This window comes from Gadus morhua, chromosome 4 (genome assembly GCF_902167405.1).
Source record: "Gadus morhua chromosome 4, gadMor3.0, whole genome shotgun sequence".
Lineage (NCBI taxonomy): Eukaryota > Metazoa > Chordata > Actinopteri > Gadiformes > Gadidae > Gadus > Gadus morhua.
In genome coordinates, this window is record NC_044051.1 from 921,670 (window position 1) to 947,816 (window position 26,147).

General features: G+C 43.5%; 1 protein-coding gene and 2 long non-coding RNA genes across 3 annotated transcripts; all 3 read left to right on the forward strand.

The window, feature by feature from the left end:
- Positions 1-1,074: 1,074 nt before the first annotated feature.
- On the forward strand, positions 1,075-16,817 carry LOC115541508 (uncharacterized). The gene is made up of 4 exons (XR_003976360.1): positions 1,075-1,345; positions 1,453-1,572; positions 8,619-8,738; positions 16,778-16,817. It is a non-coding gene; the product is annotated as an uncharacterized LOC115541508 (long non-coding RNA).
- Positions 16,818-16,850: 33 nt separating this feature from the next.
- Positions 16,851-17,316, forward strand: LOC115541514 (uncharacterized). The gene is made up of 3 exons (XR_003976365.1): positions 16,851-16,888; positions 16,963-17,079; positions 17,259-17,316. It is a non-coding gene; the product is annotated as an uncharacterized LOC115541514 (long non-coding RNA).
- Positions 17,317-17,553: 237 nt separating this feature from the next.
- On the forward strand, positions 17,554-25,846 carry LOC115541434 (NLR family CARD domain-containing protein 3-like). The gene is made up of 6 exons (XM_030353164.1): positions 17,554-17,690; positions 18,711-20,013; positions 20,074-20,550; positions 21,265-21,438; positions 23,396-23,569; positions 25,479-25,846. The coding sequence occupies exons 1-6, from the start codon at positions 17,654-17,656 to the stop codon at positions 25,693-25,695; spliced, it is 2,382 nt and encodes a 793-aa protein (XP_030209024.1). The 5' UTR covers positions 17,554-17,653; the 3' UTR covers positions 25,696-25,846.
- Positions 25,847-26,147: the final 301 nt, after the last annotated feature.

Below are 26,147 nucleotides of genomic sequence, written 5' to 3' on the forward strand. Positions count from 1 at the left end.
CGTATGTGAAGTCCTGGCTGGTGAAGCACAGGGGAGCCATGAACCCCAGAACACGCCCATGCAAGGCAGGACCTGACGTGGAGGACAAGGAGGCCCTCTGGGCACTACTGTGAAAAGCATGCATACTAATACACATACATACACACATGCCATAGATAGATAGTTCTTAATCTACACATACTTTTCTTTACTGTTGAAATTTGAATAACTTGAATAAACTACAAACACATTCATTGACTGTCATTGATTGATTTAATATGACTTTAATTGATAACATAATGGAATATAAAGCCAGGCTAGCCTTACAGAGTCGCAACAATTTGCGTTGCGTTGCGTCGAGGTCGGTCTGATCACAAAATTCATAGTTTACCCGCCTCTAATTTGACCACTACAGCCCTGGTAGTATATATATATATATATATATATATATATAGCGGTGTGAGTCCCAGCAGTGGTACTGTGTGGATACACAAACACATATACTGTATGTACAGCATATATATGTGTGTATGTATACATATATATATATACATATACACATATATATGCTGTACATACAGTATATATATATATATATATATATATATATATATATATATATATATACTGTATGTACAGCATATATATGTGTATATGTATATAGATAAATAGATATAGATAAATCTGATAGTCCTAGACCAAGTCCTGGTCCGGGTCCGAGTCCTGGTCCCGGTCCTGGTCATGGTCCCGGTCCGGGTCCTGGTCCTGGACCAGGTCTGGGTTCTGTTCCCGGTCCTGGTCTTAGTCATGGTCCCGGTCCTGGTCCTGGTCCTGGACCAGGTCCGGGTCCTGGTCCCGTTCCCGGGTCCTGGTCCCGGTCTCTTTCCTGGGCTTTTCAAAACAGGGGGTTTTGTGTGTGTGTGTGTGTGTGTGTGTGTGTGTGTGTGTGTGTGTGTGTGTGTGTGTGTGTGTGTGTGTGTGTGTGTGTGTGTGTGTGTGTGTGTGTGTGCGTGCGTGCGTGCGTGCGTGCGCTGTGAAACCGTCGATTTCCCCGAAAACACGTGTCATGCGCTGAGAGGGGTGGGGCTCTCCGTTTCTCTCTCTCGTTCAGTTACTTCCTCATCTGACGGTCCGTCGCAGCGGGGAGCTTTTCTTCTCCGCTTTGAAAACCTTTCACCTGATTAACTTGTTTTATGAACACTTTAACCTCAGTTTCTTCCCTTATATTTATACTTTCATAACTTTTTGCCGTATGGGACGGAACGTATTTTCTCCATTCTACTATGGATGAGGAGAGAGAGGAGGGGGACTCTACCCCTAAGACCGCTCTGTCTGGGGAACTAGGCCGCCGGAGCAAAGCTAAGAGGTAAGAAGAGGATCTCTCTGTCTGTGAATGTTGTCCATCTCAGAACTCAGCAGTGATACATCATGACTCCATCATTAGTCTGAGTAAAAGCTGTGTGTGTGTTGAAGCCCAGAGCAGCAGCAGAGAGCAGACTCCCCTGGACCCAGCTGTGTCTCCATGCAGAGTGACCGGTCTATGGATCAACCTTTGACCTTTAAAGATGGAAATCACCAACCTTCTAAGAAAAGGTGAGGATTCAGCCAGTACATCAGGGCTGTTTAACTGGCGGCCCGCAGATCATCTTGATCCGGCCCGCCGATCATTAATCAGAACATAACAACGTCCGATCACAGGACCACTTGGTGCTGGATTGATTCATGGCTGAGGCCGTTTAGTCTGCTGTTTGAATCGTATGAATTTGAATCGTTTTCTATGTTAGCTAAATGCATTGTGAATCAACACTCACAGCATGAAGGGTACTAAGTGCGTTTTTATATCAACATGTTAGTGCTTAAATGCCATTCTAGCTGCTTTCACTCATAGACGTACAGCCCGCCATTAGCCCGCTATTCTCCCGACGGGCCGTGTATGTAAACGACATATCCTGACATTGGACATCCTGAAAAAAGACTACCCCTGAGGTTGTATTTTAGCCGGCGGAAATTTTAATTACCTTATATGTGAATGAGCAGTAGAATGTCTGCATTTCACACCATTTGAGTGGGCGTGTTGCATGTTGAGTGCACACCCTAAACGATAATCAGCCTGTTGCCTTTTGTTCGCAGAATGGTTTAAAAATATTTTAATGTTGGCACTGCTTTTCATAGTCATGTGTGGTGAACACTAAATGATAGGTCTTAAAGGCCCACTATGCAACTTCGGGCATTTCTTCGCTGTTTTCTTGGTTTTGGCACGCACATTTCTCTACACAGCGCCTCTACAGCTTCGTAGTAGATATTTCACAACACTGTCGTAACAACTCGTTGACGACCCTTCCCCATGCACTTCTACGCGAGCCATGTGCATTTGTTTTCAAAGAAGCCGGCGAATGCGTGGAGCCATGTCCGAAGTAGATGTTCATAAAGTGTAGGCAAGGTTATACATTTTTAAAAGGGTGTATTTGTATTGCAATAAACATAAATCCATCCTTTTTTATAGTTGACGGGGAGAATTTATATCCTAGATTATAATTGTTTTATCTTAGGTTGAACAGAACAATCAGTGTAAGAGGTTTGGCCAACATAATCTAAATAAACAAGAAACTGGATTCGGGGATTCAGTCTGTATCGGGGGGACGAGACAGACGAACAGCAAAACACCCATGGAAACAAAGGTGTTTATATGGTTGCAACCAAGCAAGCTAGAAACATACAGGGCTCACAACAAAACGGTCGAGAAAACAATTTTTACAGGGCTCACAACAAAATGGTTGAGCAAACACATTTGTACAGAGACTATCAACATCAAGAATACCACGAAGACAAAGGCCACCCAAGGGTACTTTCAATTTCAAAAGCAACACGGCCGGGTCGGCGTCTGATTTGCAGTCTTCTTTTTCTTTCAGTTCACGCTATTCCTGAAAAGCTTGCCCAACGTTTACTCGTGTCTGGCCTCTCTGCCGGTCAGTCTCCCTTTTCTCTTCTTCTGTTCCTCCGACATTGGGTTTCTCAGTCTATTTTTAGTCGGCTGATCTATGATGAATATAACAATCCCTTAGTGACTCGTGTTTATATCGAGCCGGTTCCGTGTTTGGGGGTCTGTGCCGTAAAGCAATTCGTTACTTCGCGAGACCCGAGACTCACGCGAGAGTGGGCGGCGGGTCGCCGGCAGAAACATATTCCTTTTCTCCGCCAAGATGCGAAAAGGTGAGTCGAAACAACGAACAATCGAAAAAAAATGTATAATAGAACCATCGCAATGACTCTTAGCCTGTTATATTAAGGTAAATCAAGCCAAAAAAGTTGCATAGTTCCCCTTTCACTCGTGTCTGATCTCTTTTCTGGTCCATTCTTCTTTTGTTCCGTCGACGGTCGCCTCTTGGGTCCCTTATCAGTCGATTGATCCATGATGAATGCAACAATTGCCTCGCAACTGGCTGTTTATATCTAGCAGGTGCCATGTTTGGGTGTGTGTCTGTGCCGTAAAGCATTTTCGAAACTACAATCTGACTACATTTTCGAGGATACTTCCGCTGCGTCACATCCGGATTGTGTCGGTCCGAACAGAGCAAGTTGCATATGCGCTTTTTCACCGGTGAGGCGACATGGGTAAATGACACACCCACCAATCGACCCAGAAATGGATGCAGAACCATCAGCATAACTCTCAACCTGCATACTTAATGTAATTTTGGCTAAAAAAGTTGCATAGTGGGCCTTTAAAGATCCCCCTAATGTACACATCATACAATAAATTACAATGCATGAGTTCACAGCTGCACGCATTTATAGAAAATGTTTTTTTTATTATTATGTTACACCTTCCCAGCTGTCGGCTCCCAGACCGTAGTCGAGGAGCACAGGGTTGACGTTCCCTCCAGGGCCGATGTTCTCTCGGGGGGAACACCCTTCACTTTGACCGGCAGTGGGTCTGCTTAGAGGTCGGAATATGGTCCAAATGAAGCGGCCACCGATTCTTGACAGGCTGGGTACTTTATTCTTAGTTTCACTAACTTCACAGTATACGTTTGCACAGACACAAATGTTAAGCTTGCTGGTAGTTCTACCATGAGGACTCAAATCTCGCGCGGCTGGCCGCCAATCACCAATCACCTGCCTACACCTGCTCTATAAAGAGTAGTCTAACATGTTTTTGCTGCTCAGGTCTTCGTTCGACGCATGCTGCTGCTTTACTGTGCTTCTGATTATCTTGCATATCTCGTCGCTCAGTTGCTACGTCGGTTAATACACACCAAGAGGTCATAACTTCGGATTCGTGCTGGTCGGCCTGGTCCGGGCAAGCGAGCACAGAAAGCCGTTCATTTCGGTCCCCGGTATCCTCAACAACACCACCAACAAGTTCCCAACACGGACATCCGCCTGGTTCTACAAACCCTCGCCGAGTTGGTGCAAAGCATTGGCGCCAGGATGGACGTCGTCAAAACACCACGCGGAACTCCCGGACGGGTCCCGGCCCCCAACCCGCTGTCGTCAGTCGCCACGGCGCCTTTCTACTTCCAGCAACCATCAGGCTCGGCTTCCTCCGCCTTCACAGGCTACGCACCTGGCACGTGCCCTGCTACCATGGCTACTGCATTCCACGCGTTAGCCCCCGCAGCGTATTCTCTCTCACAGCTCTACCAGTCCAGCTTCAGGATGCGGCTCCCTCGGTCGGGTTAGGGGGTTTCTTCCAAGGGCAATGGTTTGCTGAGGGAGGGCCAGTCGAAGCTGGCACGTTCGCCCTCGGGTCAGAGTCGTCTGCGCTGTTCGAGCTTTACCCTATCGTAGCAGCTAGCGTTCTGTGGGGCAAAGCATGGCGGCGTTAACGTATAACCATGTTTTGCGATAACAAAGCAGCGTCAAAACGGCTGGGAAGGTGGTCTTCCACAGCATACGGATTTTACATCCGGTTGAATTCGGTGAGTTCGTTGCACACGTCTGTGTGGTACAACACGGAACTCTACGTTCGCAATCAAAGGTTCATAATTATCTTTATACCGTGTACTAAAAAAAATTGTATGTTTTCTCTTCATAACGCCACCTCAAGCGTTTTATTAGCCGTTTTCTGTTATTACTTTTTGCTGGAGAAGGGGGGGTGGGCAGCTGAAAGGAGTCGTAGCGAGACATGTTCTTTCGGCCTGGCACTGTTCGGTTAACTTCTTGTGTCTGAGGTTTTTCCCTTCACTTTAACATGAATGAAGTTGATGGGTTTTAGGCACTGTGGTAACTGATTATCACTAAAAGGTTTTTATTGACAAAGGGACTTTAAGATTGGTTCAGCTGCTGCTCACTAACTCTCACGTTCCTCTGCTCGCGATGCGATTCACATATCGATCAATTTATTCAAAAGATCCAAAGACAAAGAACAGGTACATTATGGTATCATTTTATATTATATTTATAGTCTTATTGTTAATAGCTTCAGTCGCGTTGGTAGTTAATTTTTCATTTGCTCGTTTAGCTATGTATGACAGTTAACAATGTTGGTGTATTACAATTATTTACGTGTGTAGGCCACTCCAACTCACTCGATATTTCAAATAGATTAGTGTGCTCTCTCAGAGCTGGGAGATTTCATCCTTATTTTAACATATTACTCGAGACGGTGTTTCTCACAGCGTTCTACGGGTTCATGCGTTCTCGGGTTCATGCGTTCTTGCGTCCATGCGTACACGTCTCCTACTCAGACTTTTTCCCCTACACAGGGTATTTAATTTTTCATTTGCTTGTTTAGCTATGTATGACAGTTAACAATTTGTGTATTACAATTATTTATGTGTGTTGGCCACTCCAACTCACACTCGATATTTTGAATAGATTAGTGTGCTCTCACAGAGCTGGGAGATTTCATCCTTATTTTAACATATTACTCGAGTCAGTGTTTCCCACAGCGTTCTACGGGTTCATGCGTTCTACGGGTTCATGCGTTCTACGGATTCATGCGTTCTACGGGTTCATGCGTTCTTGGGTTTATGCGTTCTTGCGTTCATGCGCAAATGCGTACACGTCTCCTACTCAGACTTTTTCCCCTACACGGAGCCTGACTTTCGCTGATGTCACCTTCTCTTGCAAGGCATTTTTCCATCTAAAAGCGATAGCCTAGGAGCAGCTGTTACTATTATTATTTCAAGAATCAACAACTCTGTCCTTACGCTTCCATGTTCCTTTATCTCAAGCTTCGGCTACGCACGTCCCCGAATCACCTGTTTATTTGCGGCCTGCCAATGACTAAAGGGTGGTTCAGAGTCCATCTCGCGACGGTGGTAGAAGGGTGCGGCCTACCATCTCCCCTCTACACTGGCCACTCCTTCCGGATTGGAGCGGCAACCACAGCGCCGAACAAGGGTTGCCGGTCGCGTCTATCAAACGGCTGGGAAGGCGGTCTTCCACAGCTTACGAATCCTACATCCGGTCGAATTCATGGTTCTTCCTTCAAGCGCACACAATGCTCTAACGTCGGTTAAGGCAGGTTTATCACGTTTGCTACTACAGCTGTTTTTGGCGGCCTGTTTCCATTCTAGTTTTAGTCTTAGTGTCAAGGTGTCATTTTTGTTTTTATTAGTTTAGTCACGTTCATACTCTTTCCAGTGATATCGAAATTCCGTTTAGGTATTATCAAAGATACAAGTGCGTAGATTTGTTAAATAAGGTAAACGGTCGAAAATTGATGTCGTTATGTCTCAAACTGTTGAAGTTCCAGTTGGACAAAATAACGTTATTACAGCTTATCGTCTAGTTTAGGTCAACGGAAATGAAGACATTTTAGCAGTCTTATTTTGTAAAACACTTCCAGTCTCGTTTGTATTCGCCAACAACTTTGCACTACGTATTTAATGATAGTTATTGTCATATGACCAGCATTGTTTTCCTCACGCGATAAAGGTTCGTTGATGACGACATTTAGTCATAATTTTCGGTGTCAAAAGCAACACTATTTGCAACTACTGGTGGTGGTGGTTATCAGGTACTAAACTCATAAAGCAAAATTTGGCTATATAACTCAAGGTTAACCTGCAGCAACCCCGGCAAGTTTGACCACGTCGGTGGATCATCTAGAAAACACTCTTGAGTTCGGTGTCACGTTGGTGGCATATCATGGAAAAAATAAAACTCAAGGTTCGCAGCGGCGACCCCGGTGAGTGCGTGACCACGTCGGTGGCACATCAAGGGCACTCGTGAGTATGACCACGTCGGTGGATCATCTAGAAAACACTCTTGAGTTCGCTGTCACGAAAGTGGCGTAACATAGGAAAATAAAACTCAAGGTTGCAGTGGCAACCCCGGTGAGTGCGTGACTCACCGCGGTGTGAAAATGTCCACACCGCGGCAATCCTAGTACCATTACATTTATGGCTATGACTGTGTACTTCATTAAACTTCATTAAAATCAAGGCATTGCAATGTTTGCAAATCGCTATACGTTGGTCTTCCTCAGAATCATTGAAAATCGTCCACACCGCAGACATATTTTGGCACTTATCCAGACAAGCGTGTGCTGGCTGCACTTTTTGTTTGCGATTTCTATTTCGGCCGTGTTGTTTCGGTGGTAAAAGTATTTCGGCCAAAAACCGAAAATGCGCTTTTGGGCCATTGGGTTCATTATTTCACTAGACTGACACACGCTACCACTCGCTCTCATCGCTCGTCCAATCACGCACACATACTGCCAACAGTTAGCTGAACATTATAGGGTCCCGGCTTTCCATTCCCTGTTTTCTCAGTTAAACACAGTAATCAACTACATTTGTCCAAATGTTTGTTACATGTCAAATGAAGCAAAAAATATGTTTTCTTTCTCCGGTAACGCAGTCATTCGCGAAGCCTTTCTTCTTCGTCGTTTCTTCTTTTTGTCTCTAACTCATGCTCCAATCTTTCATCGATCGATGCAGATGTTGTGGATGCAACGGAATATTTTATGCAACGCTGCAGCAACATTTAAGATGATCGTGATGAGTTTAGCCCGTTTTCCCTCCGTGCTGTCTGCGGTCAAACCAAAACAGAGAGACCTCTTAGACGCCATAGTTCTAGTACTAGGCTCATTCCACCACGCCTCTCCAATGTGACGTCATCGCCGAATGGCGTTAGAAAACACCCATAACTACCAAAAACGACACAAACTGGCCATTAACACTATTTTGGAGACATTTTATGAATGATATACATATTGTGAGTGCTTTATGTACACATTAATGGAATGTCCCGGTTAAACTGTCATACAGCCTTTAATATAAGAGAATTAAAAGATAACATGCTTCAATTAGACTATGACTTTGACAAAGTTTGGTATGTCAGTGTTGTTCAAACTGATTTAAAATTCTTGGATTCTAGTTTAAAGCATTGGGTTACTCGGAGAAAAACAAATCAGTAACAAGTTATAATATTTAAGCATTATATAAGGATGTATATATATGAATACGTTTTATTTAATTAAGTTGAAAACAAGTGAAATGCTCTCACCTAAAAACAGCCATGTAAGAAGAATTATCGTGTCAGTGTGAAAACTGCAGTGTGATTAAAGTGTGTGTGTGTGTGTGTGTGTGTGTGTGTGTGTGTGTGTGTGTGTGTGTGTGTGTGTGTGTGTGTGTGTGTGTGTGTGTGTGTGTGTGTGTGTGTGTGTGTGTGTGTGTGTGTTGAAGCCCAGAGCAGCAGCAGAGAGCAGACTCTCCTGGACCCAGCTGTGTCTCCATGAAGAGTGACCGGTCTATGAGTCCACCTTTGAACTTTAAAGATGGAAAACACCAACCTTCTGAGGAAAGGTGAGGATTCAGCCAATACATCAGGGCTGTTCAACTGGCGGCCCGCGGATCATCTTGATCCGGCCCGCGGATCATTAATCAGAACATAACAACGTCTGATCACAGGACCACTTGGTGCTGGATTGATTCATGGCTGAGGCCGTTTATCCTGCTTTTTGAATCGTATGAATTTGAATTGTTTTCTATGTTAGTCAAACGCATTGTGAATCAACACTCACAGTCTCAAGGGCACTAAGTGTGTTTTTATGTCAACATGTTAGTGCTTAAATGCCATTATAGCTGCTTTCACTCATAGACGTACAGCCCGCTATTAGCCCTCTATTCTCCCGACGGGCCGTGTATGTAAACTAGGGCTGTCAAAATTGCTCAAAAATGACATTCGAATGTTCGTTTGGAAAAAAATCACGAATTTGAACTATTCGAATATCTGGTTGCCTATTTTACGCAGTTGCCGTCAATATGTCAATAATGCGACAAAACCATGGTTCAAATTAGCGGGATATATATATATCCTATAAACAGCCCAGTAACGTGGAGGCCTAATCATGAAAAGCCACAACTTTGTATCGCTTGCATTTCACCACCACACCTGCAAGCGCGCAAACTATAGTAATCTGAAGAAGATGCCCGCTTCTGAATGTTACAAAGTATGCTAGTGGTAACGTTCCTTGCTTTGCTTACCAAGTTACCATTAATCGAGAAGGCCTATTAAATTCGATAAAGAAAGATATGCATGTCGCCTACGTCTTCCACCATGCCAGCGAAAGTGCATTTCGCACTACGCACCGTTCGGATTCATGAAAAAAAAGCTGTCTCGGACTTTGCCGAGAACATTGCGTTATAGCAGCTTTCACCAGCCAGACTACTAGCTCCCTGAGCTCTACTTCGGATGCTTATTGAATGGCATAGCCGAGCTGGAATACCTATATCCAAGTACGGAAACCCCGAGGGGATAAAATACATTCGCTCTTCACAATACTAGTCTGTTACACTTGTACCGCGGGAGTGTTTTTTCACATTCGAATATTATGAGGGACATCGCGAACAGACAGAGGCTCATTCACAAAGAAGATAGAGGCGCTTGTACCGCGGGAGTGTTTTTTTCACATTCGAATATTAATTTTCACGTTCGAATTCGCGTTTTTGGATACATTTCGAACGAATATTCGAACTTCGAATATTCGTTGACAGCCCTAATGTAAACGACATATCCTGACATTGGACATCCTGAAAAAAAACACTGCCCCCAGATGTTTTATTTTAGCCGGCGGAAATTTGAATTACCTTTATATGTGAATGAGCCGTAGAATGTCTGCATTTCACACCCTTTGAGTGGGCGTGTTGCATGTTGAGTTGAACCCTAAACGATAATCAGCCTGTTGCCTTTTGTTCGCTGAATGGTTTAAAAATAGTTTAATGTTGACACTGCGTTTCAGTAATTTGTGGTGGACGCTAAATGATAGGTCTTATAGTAACCCTAAAAGTACACATCATACAATAAATTACAATACATGAGTTCACAGTAGGGATGGGCAAAATGATTCTTTTCCGGGAACTAGTTCTTTCAGTTCAGTTCACTATAACGATTCGTTTATTTGATTCGTTCGTTTTGATTCGTTCGTTACGTCAGATTACATCTTAAAAAAAATAAATAATAAAAAAACTTTTTTTTATAATTTTTTTTTTTTTTTAATTGGTCGTAGGCCCGGATAGGACAGTCAAGACCGCAGTCCGCCGTTTGGAGATGCCTGCTATATAGTATGTCGAACGTCCCACCAATATTTATACCACTTGCTTACTCTCTATATTTCATTCATGGTTTTACATTTATAATTTTATTTTACTTTACATTTAATTCTTCATTGTTCAGGCATTACAGAACTTGCATGGTCATAAATAAAAAATACGAACTGCAGTTTAATTTCTTTGTTTGTTCTTAAATTGACGTAGAATGGAGCAAAGACTCCTGGGATTGGGAAATGCGTTTATCCAATAAACAGATGGAGGTCAAGTCTATTTTCGAAAAAATGTAGGGGGATATATGAGTCGAATGGTATGACCCAAGATACGTCAGACAGAGAAAGCGCGCATATTCGACGGTACCGCCTTGTCATTGGTTTACCCAGGTGCCATTCCAACACCATTGCTACCTCTCATTGGCTGAATCTTTGAGAAAGTTGTAGACTCAATCAATGGAAGTCGCGGGGAGACGGAGCTCTGTTCGTTTGTATATTTTATTTACGTGACCATATGTTTGGTTTATGTTAAAAAAAAAGAATCAAAGAACCAGTTCTTCTTGTTTTGGGGAACCAGTTCTTGTCGTTCACGTTCGGGATTCGTTCGTTGTAACGAATCAGTCGCGACCGACACATCTCTAGTTCACAGCTGCACGCGTGTATAGAAAATGTTTGTTTTATTATTATGTTCCACCTTTCCTGCTGTGGGCTCCCAGACCGTAGTCGAGGAGCACAGGGGAGACGTTCCCTCCAGGGCCGATGTTCTCTCGGGGGGAACACCCTTCACTTTGACCGGCAGTGGTTCTGCTTTAGAGGTCGGAATATGGTCGGAATGAAGCGGCCACCGATTCTTGACAGGCTGGGTACTGTATTCTTAGTTTCACTAACTTTACAGTACATGTTTGCACAGAAACAACCGGACTCAGTTAGCTGAAAATTATAGGATCTCTGCCTTCTAGGGGTGTGACGAGATCTTGTGCCACGAGATCTCGCGAGATTAACTCTACGATATTACCCATCGCGTTAAAAATCGGACTCGTGAGATTTGTGAGCTATCCAAACTTCTATTTGTGGCCTGTGGGGGCAGTAATGCGCCTTTGCTACGTCAAGCCTGCCAGAACCTAAAGAAGGAGAAGGAGGGGAAGAAGAAGAGGAGGAGAAGGAGGGGAAGCAGCGAAAGCAGCCATAGCAGCCATAAGCTGTGTTCGAAATCGTTCCCTATCACACTATATAGGGTGCTCGCCATTTTATAGTGGTGTTCGAATTCACAGTGGTTAATTTCATGCGCCATATAGTGCACTAAAAATACCCCAAATTTGAGTGCACATGCGATGTACCCTACATGTTACTCCCGTATACCACAATGCAATGCGGTCGCGTTTTTCCGGAGGTGAAGAAGAAGCTGAATAACCGCAAAAACTAATACATTTAATGATAGAGTCTCCGGCTTTCGTTTAGAAATGTCAACAATTTATTTGGGATTAAACATAGAATATTTAACATTCAAAATTATTTAATTAAACTTGAACAAGGAAATGTAACATTCAACATCAATACAACCTCCAGCTTTCCTCGTGAGTGCCCGGTTTGTTTACATCAGGCATGAAAATCACTCATCTTTCGGCGAAATTCGCCGTTTTGAAACCCAAATAGGTGACCTCCGTGAATCATGTAGATTCGATGAAAAAATATTTGGGGGGGGGGGGGGGGGGGCTGGGGGTAGGTTCAGAGGCCGGCCAGTTTATACTCCTCCGTAAAGTGCTGTACTTAGACACGGAGAGCCTGTCGGAGAACCTCTCCGTAGTTTACGTGCGCATCAAATATTTTTTATTGTTTTTTATTATAACTATCAGTCGACGCAACAGAGACGGTAAGGGCTGTGATTGGTCCTCTAACAAAATCATTTCTGGAAACGCTACTCGGTTTGACTTTGGACCTTATTTACTTTGTACGTTGTTTACTTTGCACAGGACCAATAAAATACCAAATAGGTTTTCTAAAGCTTTGGAAGTTTATTTACAAAACTATTTACAAATATTTTGTTGTCAACATATAAGATCGATCGGGCGGATAATTGCAATGCGTATCCGGCATCGCGACGGAGGCGCGTCGTTAGACCTGGGCATTCGAGGCTATAGCCCCGGATCTTTTGGTAATAGCCCCGGATCGCTGTGCCGTAAAAAAAACATCATAATGCTGAAAATAGCCCCGTAGAGTTTACTTCTTTATGATTGAATTACCAGCAGCCACAGATGCAACATTGTAGCGAGTGAAAAACGCAAAATTCTGCCGTGTCCATGTATGGGCAGATTTAGAATAATTTGTTGCAAATTCAACGTCGGTATTCTTTCTTCTCTATGCATAGCGCATCTCGTCGATATTGCTGTTTCGTGCTGCAAGCCTTTTAGTGTGATCAGAGAGTGTTGAGAAGGACAGTACCAAAATATCTTTGGTAAGATGGATATAAGAGAGACCCGCAGTGAATTCAACCCGGTCCACTTGACATCGGGTAGGTGCATGACAGTGGTACAGTAAAACGTCAATAGCCCGGGCTATGATTTGTTTTCTATCACTGAACTTAGTGAAAAAACTCTTGCTCAGCAACGATGGGAAATAGCCTACTATCAAATGCATTATTTAAACCAGTATGAATATTACCGTAGGCCTACATGTTTACCAGGCAGTTGAATAACGCCTGAACACACACACAGGCACGCACGCACGCACGCACGCACACGCAGAGTGGTTATCGGGAGAGTTGGGAGAATTCCCTGTGGTCCGTTAACGTTTCGGGGGGCGCCGGGTCAACGTCGCAACCAATTCGATTTTGTCTAGAGGGGAGTAACTGAGCGCCCCCTCCCGAAGTGGTACAGCCGAGGTGGGCCTTGAACTGCGATTGGTCAGAAAGACGTAACAGCTAATGACAACATTGAACTCTCATGCAGGCTCGAACAGAGTGACACACACACACGCATAGTTTTTCACCCACTCGGTATCCAGCTTGTTCCACGCTTAAAGCACCCAGGCCACTATGCGGCGAGCTGGGGCTCTCATGTTCTCCCCTGCTGTGTATTCCTATTCTGCATCCCCTGCCATCCAGTTGTCATACGATTCATGCAGACTGGTTTTGAACGGCTGATTCCATGGATGTACTTTGCGTGCAGTGGCGATTCTAGAAAATTTTACATGGGGTGGCAGAAGGGTGGCAAGTTAAATTCAAGGGTGGCAAATCACACACACAAAGTCAAGTCAAGTCAAGTCTTTTTATTGTTGGAAACACACATGCCTGGTGTGTATTTATTTATACCAATCGCTAATGAAAACAGTTAACATATTGTGTCTATCTTTCTGTTTGTCTATATTTTAAGTTTTGTGTGTCTGTCTGTGTGTCTGTCTGTCAGTCTTGCGTCTATCTACCCGTCCATCTCTACACAAAAGACTTAATGATTCAGTGTGGTTCCCTTCGGATGATCCGCCCATCATCCGAGCACATCGGGAAACAGCCACTGAAAAGCCAATTTAATACTTATTTTCTCTCCCTTTGATTAATATTAAATCAATTTAATATTTGATTGATTTACATCACCTCGTTGTGATGGGTTGTCATTGTTAATATTCATAAGACTCAGAGCTACGAGGAAGGGCTTGTGGATTCTCTGCCTGTGGAGTTGCGTGTTTGGGCGGTCCCATTGTGCGCCGGCTGGACTTGATGTGGTGTCGATCGTTTGAAAAGTAATTGTGTTGTCTGTTACCTGAGAGAAGGGCAACACCTCCTGCCTTTGCACTGTGAAAGCGTGTGTGTGTGTGTGTGTGTGTGTGTGTGTGTGTGTGTGTGTGTGTGTGTGTGTGTGTGTGTGTGTGTGTGTGTGTGTGTGTGTGTGTGTGTGTGTGTGTGTGTGCGTTTGGATCTGTCCGATCTCGAAACCCCACCGTCAATCGCAATCAGTGTGTCAATGGCGAGCACGCACTCGTCCACACACGAACACAACAGGCATGCAGATTAAGACACATGCGACCACCCATCACATTTTCTTGATTCAAGTTTCAGCTGTAGGCCTACTGTACCTTTTTTCATCACTGCAAGCGTACAGTTGGCTTGTCTCCAGTTCTTTGGCTTTCAAACCGTTTCTGTCTTCCTTTGAATGAAGCGGCAGATGCGCACGGTGAGAAGAGAGCAAATAGGATTCATGGACTCAACCATTTTACAGGGGAGGGGGGACATAAAGATTTTAGTTCTTAAACTTAAACAAGTTACCAATGAGATCAACAGCTTCAGTAGCAAAAAATATAATACCATTCAATAAATGTATATTGGAGACACTTCTAACAACCTGGGTGGCAAGTGGGGTGGCAAGCATTTTTTGGGGGGTGGCAGCTGCCACCCCTTGCCACCCCGGTAGTTTCGCCACTGTTTGCGTGTGCCGTGTTTTCCCGCCGATGTGGCGAAGCTGTATGGTTATGCTGTTGAGAGCTTAAATAAATGCACTATATAAGTTGACTATGAACAATTATTAAAGTTTAACATTTTGTTCAGCACATTTGACAACTGACAGATGCAATATTGTAGCCAGTGAAAATCGCAAAATTATGACTTGTACATTGATGGGCAAATTTAGAATCATTAGTTGCAAAATGTTGCAAATTTGATTCTCTATGCAAAGCCCATCATGTCGATATTGCTGTTTAGTGCTGCTCTAGTTTGCAAAGATTCAGGAGACCCGCAGTGAATTCAACCCGGTCCACCTGACCTCTAAGCGGTTGAGTGTTTATTTAGCTACAGGCTTTTCTAATGTCTCATTTTGGCTGCTGTATGTGGTGCACTTTCCTATCCTTAACGTAAACATTAACCTATTCAGTAGGCCTGCCCCGACGTGAGTCAGACATGACGATTTGTCTTTCCTTTACTTCTCAAACTACGTGACAATTGCATGTTCATCAGACCGATTTTTTAATTTCCTCGGGGGAGAAACCCCCAAACCCCCGTTTTAAAAGGACTCTTTTGGGCTACAGCCCCGGATGTTTTCAATTGCTTGCGACGCTCTTCTCCGTAGAAGAGCGTCGTTTTCATGCCTGTTACATGATGTGGGCACATCTGTCTACATCACACAAATACTGACGCAAATGACGTTTAGAAATGTTCAGCGTAGTGTCCGAATTCTTGTTTGTTCGTTCCCTATATTGTGCATTATATCATGAACACAGGGAATAGTGAGTGAGTGTATAGGGAACGATTTCGAACACAGCTAAAGACAGCCAGAATGACGTCGGAAAATACCCGTATTACCGTCGAAGATGCCCCCGCCACTTTTAAATCATTTGTTTGGCAGTATTTTGGGTACTTTGATTTGGTTTTGCACATAATATTGTTTGCACTGGAAAAAAAGAGAATTATTTAATTTAATTTTAACTTTTATAAATTGTAGTTTTAGTTTCAATTTCATGCATGTAAAGAGTTATAAAAAAAACATTTCAAATGCATGTGCAACTCGGTTAAATAAAAGTCTGTTGGTCCAGTCATATATTTTGTCATAGTTTTCTTAAAATCTCGTCTCGTCTCGTTCTCGTGAACCCAATATCGTGTTTCGTCTCGTCTCGTGAGTTGAGTGTATCGTCACACCCCTGCTGCCTTCCATTACCTGTTTTCTCAGTTAAACACAGAAATCAACTACATTTGTCCAAATGAAAAAGGCTTTCTTTCTCCGGTAACGCAGTCGTTCGCAATGCCTTTCTTCTTCGTCGTTTCTTCTATTTGTCACTAACTCATGCTCCTATCTTTCATCGATCGATGCGGGTGTTGTGGATGCAACAGAATATATGATGCATCGCTGCAGCAACATTTGAGATGATCGCGATGAGTTTTGCCCGTTCTGCCTCCGTGCCGTCTGCGGTCAAACCAAAAGAGAGAGAGTGACAGCGATCCTTCTTATCCCGCCTCTTGATAATATAGTCCTTTCTTCATATCCCATCCCTTGCAAGCCCACCCCCCTGAACCAGCCGGAGATTCTACTGATGTCTGAGCGACACCGATGTCCGCATGTCGGACATCTGTCAAGTGTGAATAAGTGTGAATGACCCTCACGGTCGAACCTCCTGATGTAAAAATGCGGAGAAAGACGGAGGAAATGTGTAAAAACGGCTAATAACTTCATTTTCAGCCTGTCCATATTTTTCCATTTCAATAACCTGAGAAAAATGATTGAAATGAAAGGTCATGAGAAAGTACTTGAGTAGCCCTGCAATAAATGATAAAACGAAAAGATATCCACAAATCCTAACTTCCAGATGGTGTTTGTTTTTCGGAAGGAGGCAGGAGAGAGCAGACTCCCCTGGACCCAGCTGTGTCTCCATGAAGAGTGACCACTCTATGGATCATCCTGTTGGGTTTAAAGATGGAAATCAGTCTATTGAGAAGAGGTGAGGATTTATCAGAGATCATAAAGATACAGCTTCTTTCAAACGTCCATAAATCCTGGTTCTTGTTTTTCTAGAAGAGTCCAGCAGCAGAGAGCAGACTCCCCTGGACCCAGCTGTGTCTCCATGAAGAGTGGCCGCTCTATGGATATACCTGTTAGGTTTAAAGATGGACGGCCCTCCAGAAAGAAGAGGTAGGAGATTCAACCAGACGATCTCAACAGAACAGTTGGTTGTTTAGATCGTTGTTCTGTGTTCTGATACTGATGTCTACAAGTCTGTGTGTGTGTGTGTGTGTGTGTGTGTGTGTGTGTGTGTGTGTGTGTGTGTGTGTGTGTGTGTGTGTGTGTGTGTGTGTGTGTGTTCCCGACAGACACAAGAAGAGGTCAAAGGTGACCAGTGCTCAGTCTCTACAGCAGCATCAAACAGAGCTGATCAAGGTGTGTAAATGTCCACCAAGACGTTTGACTTCACATTAGAAAGCATCTCTTGTCCAGCGGGACGTGAATCCAGGAAGGATGCTTTTGATGTCCTCAGCAAATTCAGAGTAAAGTTCTCCGTGATGTTGTTCTTTTCCAGAGGGCTGAGGAGAACGCACACGCTTTCCTAGACAAGGAGCTGAAGAAGCTCTGGAGGGTTCTCTTACCAGATTACCCACAATGCTCAGAGAGTCAGAGGGAGGAGGAGGAGGTGGATGGTAAGAAGGAGGAGCAGAGGAGGCGCGCCATAGAGGGAGTGGTGGACATCACAAAGCTCTGCCTGTTGGAGATGAACCAGGTGGAACTGGCAGACACACTGTGGGCCGGTAAGAGACTCTTAGTTTGAAGACAGAAAATACTTTTATTTTGAAAACAGAGCAGTAAGAAACTTATTTGAAACTGAATATACTGTTATTTTGAAAAAGAGGAAACTCGAGATAGAAAAATGTAGAAATAGACTTTCAGGTTTAATGGTTTGAACCAGATATGTATAGTTATGGTGGGGGTATCAGGTTAAATAGTTTGATCCAGACATGTAGGGTTATTGTGGGGGTATCGGGCTAAGTGGTTTGATCCAGATATCTAGGGTTATTGTGGGGGTATCAGGTTAAAGAATGTCAAGCATTATAGTGCAGATCAACTGCAGAATAACTCAGTTGAAGAGATGCAACACTATCTTGTTATTAGAGCTGTCAAGCGATTAAAATATTTAATCGTGATTAATCGCATTAATGTCATAGTTAACTATTATTAATCGCGATTAATCGCAAATTATTTTTCTATGCTAAATATCCCTTGATTTTTTTGTCCCATAATTCTTCTCATTTTAATTCTCTTATCAACATGGTGAAGTGCATCGGCTTGCCTTGTGCAAATGATTTTTTATTGATAACAACATTGGCATATACTGATCAAAACAGGACGATACAAAAAAAGAGCCTATAGTGCAATTAAACGACTGCTTTGGACAAATGTCATTTTAACATAGCAGTCAGGCTACTGCTTCTTTGTTTTGAGCCAAAAAAAAAAAATTAATCGCGCGATAACATTTTTTACGCCGTTAAATTTGGTTTGCGTTAACGCCGTTAATAACGCGTTTAACTGACAGCTCTACTTGTTATATCAGCATAACAAGTCACTTGACACTGATTCACTATCATTATTACTATCATTAGACCAATCATACGGCTGTGAAAATATCAAAATAGTCCTGAAGATTTTGAATCTGTAACATGTGTAACATGCCACTAAATATCCCAAAGTTGATAATTAAATAGGAAATATTGACCTGGTTCAACTGATGTCACCTTCCACTAACTGATGTCTTCTGTTGTTTTATTTTTTAGCATCTGATGCCGTCGATTGCCTACAAAAAATTAAGTCTCATTTGCGGGAGAAGTTCAGGTGTGTGATTGAGGGAATCGCTAAAGCAGGACAGCGAACCGATCTGAATGACTTCTTCACAGAGCTCTTTATCACAGAGAGAGACAGTGGAGAGGTCAACCAGGAACATGAGGTCAGACTGATTGAAACATCTTCCAGGAAACCAGCAAATGAGGAAATACCAATCAGATGTGAGGAGATCTTTAAACCCTTACCTGGACAAGATCAACCAATCAGGACAATAATGACAATTGGAGTGGCCGGCATTGGTAAAACCGTCTTAACACACAAGTTCACTCTGGGCTGGGCTGAAAGCAAAACCAACCAGGACATACACTTCACATTTCTCCTCACTTTCAGAGAGCTGAATTTACTGAAAGGGAAAGAGTTTAGCTTGGTGGAACTGCTTCATCACTTCTTTATTGAGACCAAAGAAGCAGGAATCTGCAGATTCCACCGGTTCCAAGTTGTCTTTATCTTGGATGGTCTGGATGAGTGTCGACTTCCTCTGGACTTCCAGAACAACCCGATCTGGACTGATGTCACAAAGTCCACCTCGGTGGACGTGCTGCTGACAAACCTCATCAGGGGCGACCTGCTTCCCTCTGCTCGCATCTGGATAACCACACGCCCTGCGGCAGCCAACCAGATCCCTGCTGAGTGTGTTGACAAGGTGACAGAGGTGAGAGGGTTCACCGACCCACAGAAGGAGGACTACTTCAGGAAGAGATTCAGAGAGGAGACGCTGGCCAGAACAATCATCTCCCACGTCAAGAAATCACGAAGCCTCCATATCATGTGTCACATCCCAGTCTTCTGTTGGATCACTGCTACAATTCTGGAGGACTGCTTCAAAACATCCCAGATAGAAGAAAAGATTCCCAAGACCGTGACTCAGATGTACAGCCACTTCCTGAGGGTTCAGTCCATACAGGCGGACAGGAAGTATCATGGGAGAGCTGAAACAAATCCAGACTGGAGTTCAGAGAGCAGGGAGATCATTGTTTCTCTGGGAAAACTGGCTTTTAACCAGCTGGAGAACGGCAACCTAATCTTCTACGAGGCAGACCTGGCAGAGTGTGGCATCGATATCAGAGCAGCCTCAGTGTACTCAGGAGTCTTCACCCAGATCTTTAAAGAGGAATGTGGGCTGTACCAGGACAAGGTGTTCTGCTTTGTCCATCTGAGCATCCAGGAGTTTCTGGCTGCCCTTTATGTCTTCTGGTCCTTTATCAACACTGGGGTCAATCTGCTCAAAGAAGAACAGTTCATCTTAACCTATGGTGAAGATCAGATCCCTGCTGAGTGTGTGCAAGATGAACCCAGCTCCGATGAAGATGAACACATCCTCTTCTATCAGAGTGCTGTGGACAAGGCCTTACAGAGTAAGAACGGACACCTGGACTTGTTCCTCCGCTTCCTCCTTGGCCTCTCTCTGGAGACCAATCAGATTGTCCTACGAGGTCTGCTGGGACAGACAAGAAGTAGCTCACAAACCAAGAAGAAAACAGTGTCGTACATCAAGAAGAAGTTAGATGATAATCTCTCTCCAGAGAGAAGCATCAACCTGTTCCACTGTCTGAATGAGCTGAACGACCGTTCTCTAGTGGAGGAGATCCAGCAGTCCCTGACATCAGGAAGCCTCTTCAAAACACGCGTCTCTCCTGCTCAGTGGTCAGCTCTGGTCTTCATCTTACTGTCATCAGAAGAGGAGCTGGAAGTGTTTGACCTGAAGAAATACTCAGCTTCAGAGGAGGGACTTCTGAGGCTGCTGCCAGTGATCAAAGCCTCCAAAAGATCTCTGTAGGTTCACTCATAATAATGTATGACAATACACAACACAATAGTAGAATATAAGTTAGAACCAACAAAACATATCTTTAGGTTCACTAATAACATGTATTACAATAAACCCCCTAACCCACTTTTCTAATAAAGATAGAGACGATATCTTAATTATGTTAAAAATTACGCATTTTATTCAATCAACGTTTAAGGATCTAATGTAGTTCAATTAATTAAACATATCTTATTCAAGCTTTTAACACGTTGTTTATTAAAAAGGACATTTTATACACACAATACCATCAGTAGATCACCCGTCGACGCCATTTTGTTTTTATGACTCGATAAGTAGATTGGCGAAGACAGAGCTTGCGTGTTGCTGACGGATGTCACAATCTCTGTGTTCGTCAATCTACCTATCGAGTCTTGAAAACAAAATGAAGTCGACGGGTGAAGTTTTTTTTTCAATATAAGCAGCTAATAAGTAATAAGTAATAAGTTATCAACTTATTACTTGTTACTTATTAGTAACGTAATAAGTTATCCCATTATTTGCAAAAAGTTATTCGGTTTTGGCTTAACAACTTATTATATTGTTGGCCTACGTTGCAGTTATTACGTTATTGGCCACTATAACGTTATTGGTACATGCCCACGTATTTCATTAAGTTTAAAGTAAAAGATGTAGGTCATTTTAATCACAGTTCCTAACATATTTTGTTTATTGTGAAGGCTGAATGGTTGTCATCTGTCAGAGAGTTGCTGTGAAGCTCTGGCCTCAGTTCTCAGCTCCAACTCCTCTAGTCTGAGAGAGCTGGACCTGAGTATCAATGATCTGCAGGATTCAGGAGTGAAGCTGCTCTCTGCTGGACTGGGGAGTCCACACTGTACACTGGAAACTCTCAGGTCAGTTTTACTCAATATCTCAAACAATTATACCACAAGTTCTACATTAGAGGACATTGAACAGATTTACCTCCAGAAAGTTATCAGGTCTAAATAAATACGTAGAGTATGTCCTCTCAGGGCTCACGACACATTTTCTACTCGTGCCAATTACTTTGTAATTTGGTGGCACCCTAACAAATGTGGTGGCATCCCTATATTAGACGTGAGAATGTCCTTCGTCACGTACCGTCCATCTGTGTCCATTCATGTGAAAAGATTCATTCACCTTTAATAAGTTGATAATGTTTTGATTGAATAGGGGGTCTTGTTCTGTTTTTAACTCCAGCGCCTCGACATCTCCTTCCTCACCATCCAACTCTTCATCCTCCTCCTCCTCCTCTTCATCCTCCTCCTCCTCCTCCTCCTCCTCCTCCTCCTCCTCCTCCTCCTCCTCCTCAATCAAATACCTACTAATAATAACCTGCTGCTTACTGGATAATATCCTCCAATATGGATTTATCTTCTTCTCTGGGTCATCCTGAATGGTGCATTTCTTCACATGCTCTTGAATAGCGCTAGTGCTGCTGTGACATTTCATTGAAGCTTTGCACAAAGTACAAACCAGTGTTTTAGTTTTCTGATTAAAGCAGTGTCTTCATGGGAACTTAAGTGGGTTGTGTTTCCTAATAGAGCGATCACACCGGCGCAGCAATACAGCCGCGCTTTAACTCAGCACTGAACTAATCCTTGGCAGTCTGCGTGCATCGCAGCGCCATTACCACTCATCTTATCAAACACAAGACCTCCATCTCACTCTATTTGTGTTGCCATGAGAGTAAAAGGTGTACGTTGGATTCAGTTTGTTAATGATGGTATAAGGTGTATGTTTTATTAGATTCCTATTGTACTCAGAACCATGTAGTCAGACAAAGCTGCGTTTCTATCCCCCTGCTTTTATGAAAATTTTGAAGCATCGAATCAGTAAACGGTGATGGAAACACCAAAATTCGCATAAAAATCCTCTTAATTCGCAAAAAAGTTTTTCTGCTCACTTGAGGTGGTTTTTGACTCATGTGAAAGAGAGTAAATGCGCAAAATGGGAGATGGAAACACTTTTCGAAACAGCTGTGCATAGCGTACATTGAAGACACGGGACTGACAACGTCTTTCAGATTTCCGCATAACGACCGGGCATAGCAACCCCGCCAAAATCAACTTGGAGGGTCAATATCTATTTTTAAGTGTTTCTACATCCTTTAATTATACCATGGTCTGGGGGAATACTCGATTCTGATTGGCTGCAGGGTGTCCATTAAGCCTTCAAAAGGAGAGCTGGTCAATTGTGAAAAATGCATTAAACTGTAATCAGAAAACGTGGTTATATGCTACAGACCCTAGAGTATCTGTGGTATAAAGGCGGGGAGGAATTTCAAACGATCAATATGTACACTGTATCCTATAAATACTTCCATGGAACAGATGGCCAACGGGAATAATAGATACGTGTGGACCGATGGAGAGATAAAAGTTTTCCTTGCTCTCATCGAAGAAAAAAACATTACAGCTTTTTTAGATGGAAAACAACAACTAAATTCCACCATATACCTAACAGAGAGCATGTTATCAAAAGGATACGAGAAGTCCTGGAATGTGTGGAGTTTTCCGCTCCAACCACTTGATGGAAACGCACCTAATTAAAATTTCTTTTTTGCAAACATTCTAAAGATTCGCTTCACCTTTTAGATGGAAACGTGACTAGTTAGGTGCACTTTAGAGTTGTTTAGTAAATTTAAATAACGGATTCTTCTTTTAACTAAAGATTATCTTAAATCTTTAGTTATCTGACCTCTAAGTATGTCATAATTTAAAGATCTACTGTATTGACATTTAGTTAAACTAACATGTCTTGTGACACATTTCAAATAAAAAAATTAAGCACAGTTCCTAACATGTGGTCTTTATTGTTTGTATGCAGGCTTAATGGCTGTCATCTGTCAGAGAGATGCTGTGAAGCTCTGGCCTCAGTTCTCAGCTCCAACTCCTCTAGTCTGAGAGAGCTGGATCTGAGTACCAATGATCTGCAGGATTCAGGAGTGAAGCTGCTCTCTGCTGGACTGGGGAGTCCACACTGTACACTGGAAACTCTCAGGTCAGTTTTACTCAATGGTCAAACAGTTACACCACAAGTTCCACATCAGAGGACAGTTATAAACCCAGCTTATAACTCAGTACCTGTGATGACCACATCCATGACTTTGTATCATTGGAGATCTAACACCTTGTTGCTAAGGTGGATATTCTAATACATCCATATGCCTGCAACCTTTCAATTATAAATATAAAATGAACTCAAAATATAATACTATTGCCCCCCCACTGTCCCCTGTATACGGGACAGTGATAGTTTTGATCGGGGTGAAGTACAGGGGGTCTTTGGAGGGTCTTACCCCTAGCTGGACCCCTCAGACCCCCTGAAAGCCTCAACAGAAACATTTTGGAGGGTCTCTGGAAAGAATGATATGAAACTTGAAATTGTCAAACAAAACGTGTTTCAAAGCTTACTATGTCCAGTACTCATTATTTAAATAGCTAATTCTTTACTCACAAATATGAATAGGATACAGATTAACATTGTTATATTGTGTACCCAGTGAAGAGACAAACTCATTAAAGCTCTATTCATTATGAACTAATAAATAAGGAAAGCCATGGATTAATACTTAAATACTCCAGCTGTATTTCAACAGCTGTAAGCAGTGGTGTGGTGGTTCTGGGAGAAGTGGGGCTACTCTAAATGTCTTAAAGTGCCCTGTGATATAAAACGTAACATTAGGAATACTTCTGCATCTTTAGTGCACCCATAAATGGGCCAGTAATGTTGGCACATTGTCACTTAACTTCTGCTGCTTGGCCAGGATTGTCTTTGCATCAGTCCTGGCCCACAGACTATAGGGTGAGACCACTACATTATTATGCATTCTGAGTGAACTATTGCTGATTCCTTAGTCCATCCACACATGGAAATAGGACAACTACTCTCACGTGTAAGTAGTCTATCGGCCAGTCGTTTATGTAGTAAACTGTCTCTTGTACAGATGATGATGGCCAGAGTGCTGCCATTAGAAAATTAACATTATTTGTCAAAGGGGTTTTGCAAATATTACTTTTGAGGTAATGTAACATTATTGTTACTTATCTTAAATGTGTTTTGAGTTTCACATGAATGCATTTTAAATTCTAATAGATTAAGTTGTTGTTGTGAGCACTGCTTCATACAGTAGGTCTGAACATCACTGACTGCTTTAATGAGTCACTTAAACCGTTAGAACGGAGCATGAATCACAGGAAGGTCTGGGCCCGTGCAGTGACCTTTCATTTGTTTTCTGACATTAAAATGTCGTCACCTTTTTGGGCCATCACCAGTTTGCACCCCTGATAATAATACTTTTGATGGTGTTAGTGGTTTCCCTGATGGATCTATAATCTAGATGGTAGTACAATCTAACCGAGTTCTAGGTAAAGGTGATACTTTAATCAAGTGAAATATAAAGAAGTCAAAGTCCTGTGGTTGAGTGGACCTCGCTCCACAGCGGAATAGAGACTAGGGCTTGGGGCGCTACAATGCTGATATATTATGTGGCCGTTGAATACCCGCTTGTTTCCGGGAAGGCCTTCTTCCACGGGTGGCGCAGTGGCAAATGGTCCCAATCCAAATGTGGTGTGTTTAGAAAACCTAACGTATTATGTGTGAGAAGCTTTCTCTTGGCCATCATCAACCGCTGGCCAGAAGGAGCTCCACACATCCACACACACCTCGCCACCGGTGTCCCTTCACTGGACCAGGAAGTGCTTCATAAAAGGACCGTCACCAAGGCAACGCCACGTGTGTTTGGAGTAGGACGTTCACAAACTGGTTGGCAGACTGGAAAAACACAGGATTTTACGTGTGTGTGTGTGTGTGTGTGTGTGTGTGTGTGTGTGTGTGTGTGTGTGTGTGTGTGTGTGTGTGTGTGTGTGTGTGTGTGTGTGTGTGTGTGTGTGTGTGTGTGTGTGTGTAGCTTGTCAGGCTGCCTGGTCACACAGGAAGGCTGTGCTTCTCTGGCCTCAGCTCTGAGCTCCAACCCCTCCCATCTGAGAGAGCTGGACCTGAGCTACAATCACCCAGGAGACTCTGGAGCTGCGCTGCTCTCTGCTGGACTGGAGGATCCACGCTGGAGACTGGACACTCTCAGGTATGGAGAGGACAGCTCACCACTGCTAGATGAAGTGGTTTGAAGAGGCAGCTGTAACTCATGCAGTGTAGAACGTTATGAGACTGCAGATGATGAAGGTGAAGGTTTCAACATGCTGCTCTCACTCTGTTTCCCCCCCAGTGTGGAGCACGGTGGAGTGTGGAGGCTGAAACCAGTTCCACAGAGATGTGAGTTTCTGTTTGGGCTGAGGGTCCTGGTCCCGGACTATAATGAAATAATAAAACTTAATGTAACATTAGTGTAACTATAACATCACCCCCCCCCCCCCCCTCCTCACATGGCTGAGGGGGGGGGGGGGACCTCCTCCCTGAGGTTGGGGTTGGGGAAGTGGGAGACATCTGGGGGAGGGGGAGGGGGAGGGGTGAGAGGGGGGACTGAGAGGGGGACCTGATGGGGGGAGGGGGCTGAGGGGGGGCTGTTGGTGGGGGGGGGTGTGCAGGAGGGGGCTGAGGGGGGCGTTGAGTCGGAGGGGAG

Excerpts from the sequence above, each read along its gene's own strand:
- LOC115541434 (XM_030353164.1), top strand. The coding sequence starts at position 17,654 with ATGAACCAGGTGGAACTGGCAGACACACTGTGGGCCG. Across the intron at positions 20,014-20,073 it reads AATCTGCTCAAAGAAGAACA|CTCCGATGAAGATGAACACA; the intron begins GTTCATCTTAAC and ends AGATGAACCCAG. Across the intron at positions 21,439-23,395 it reads TGTACACTGGAAACTCTCAG|GCTTAATGGCTGTCATCTGT; the intron begins GTCAGTTTTACT and ends GTTTGTATGCAG.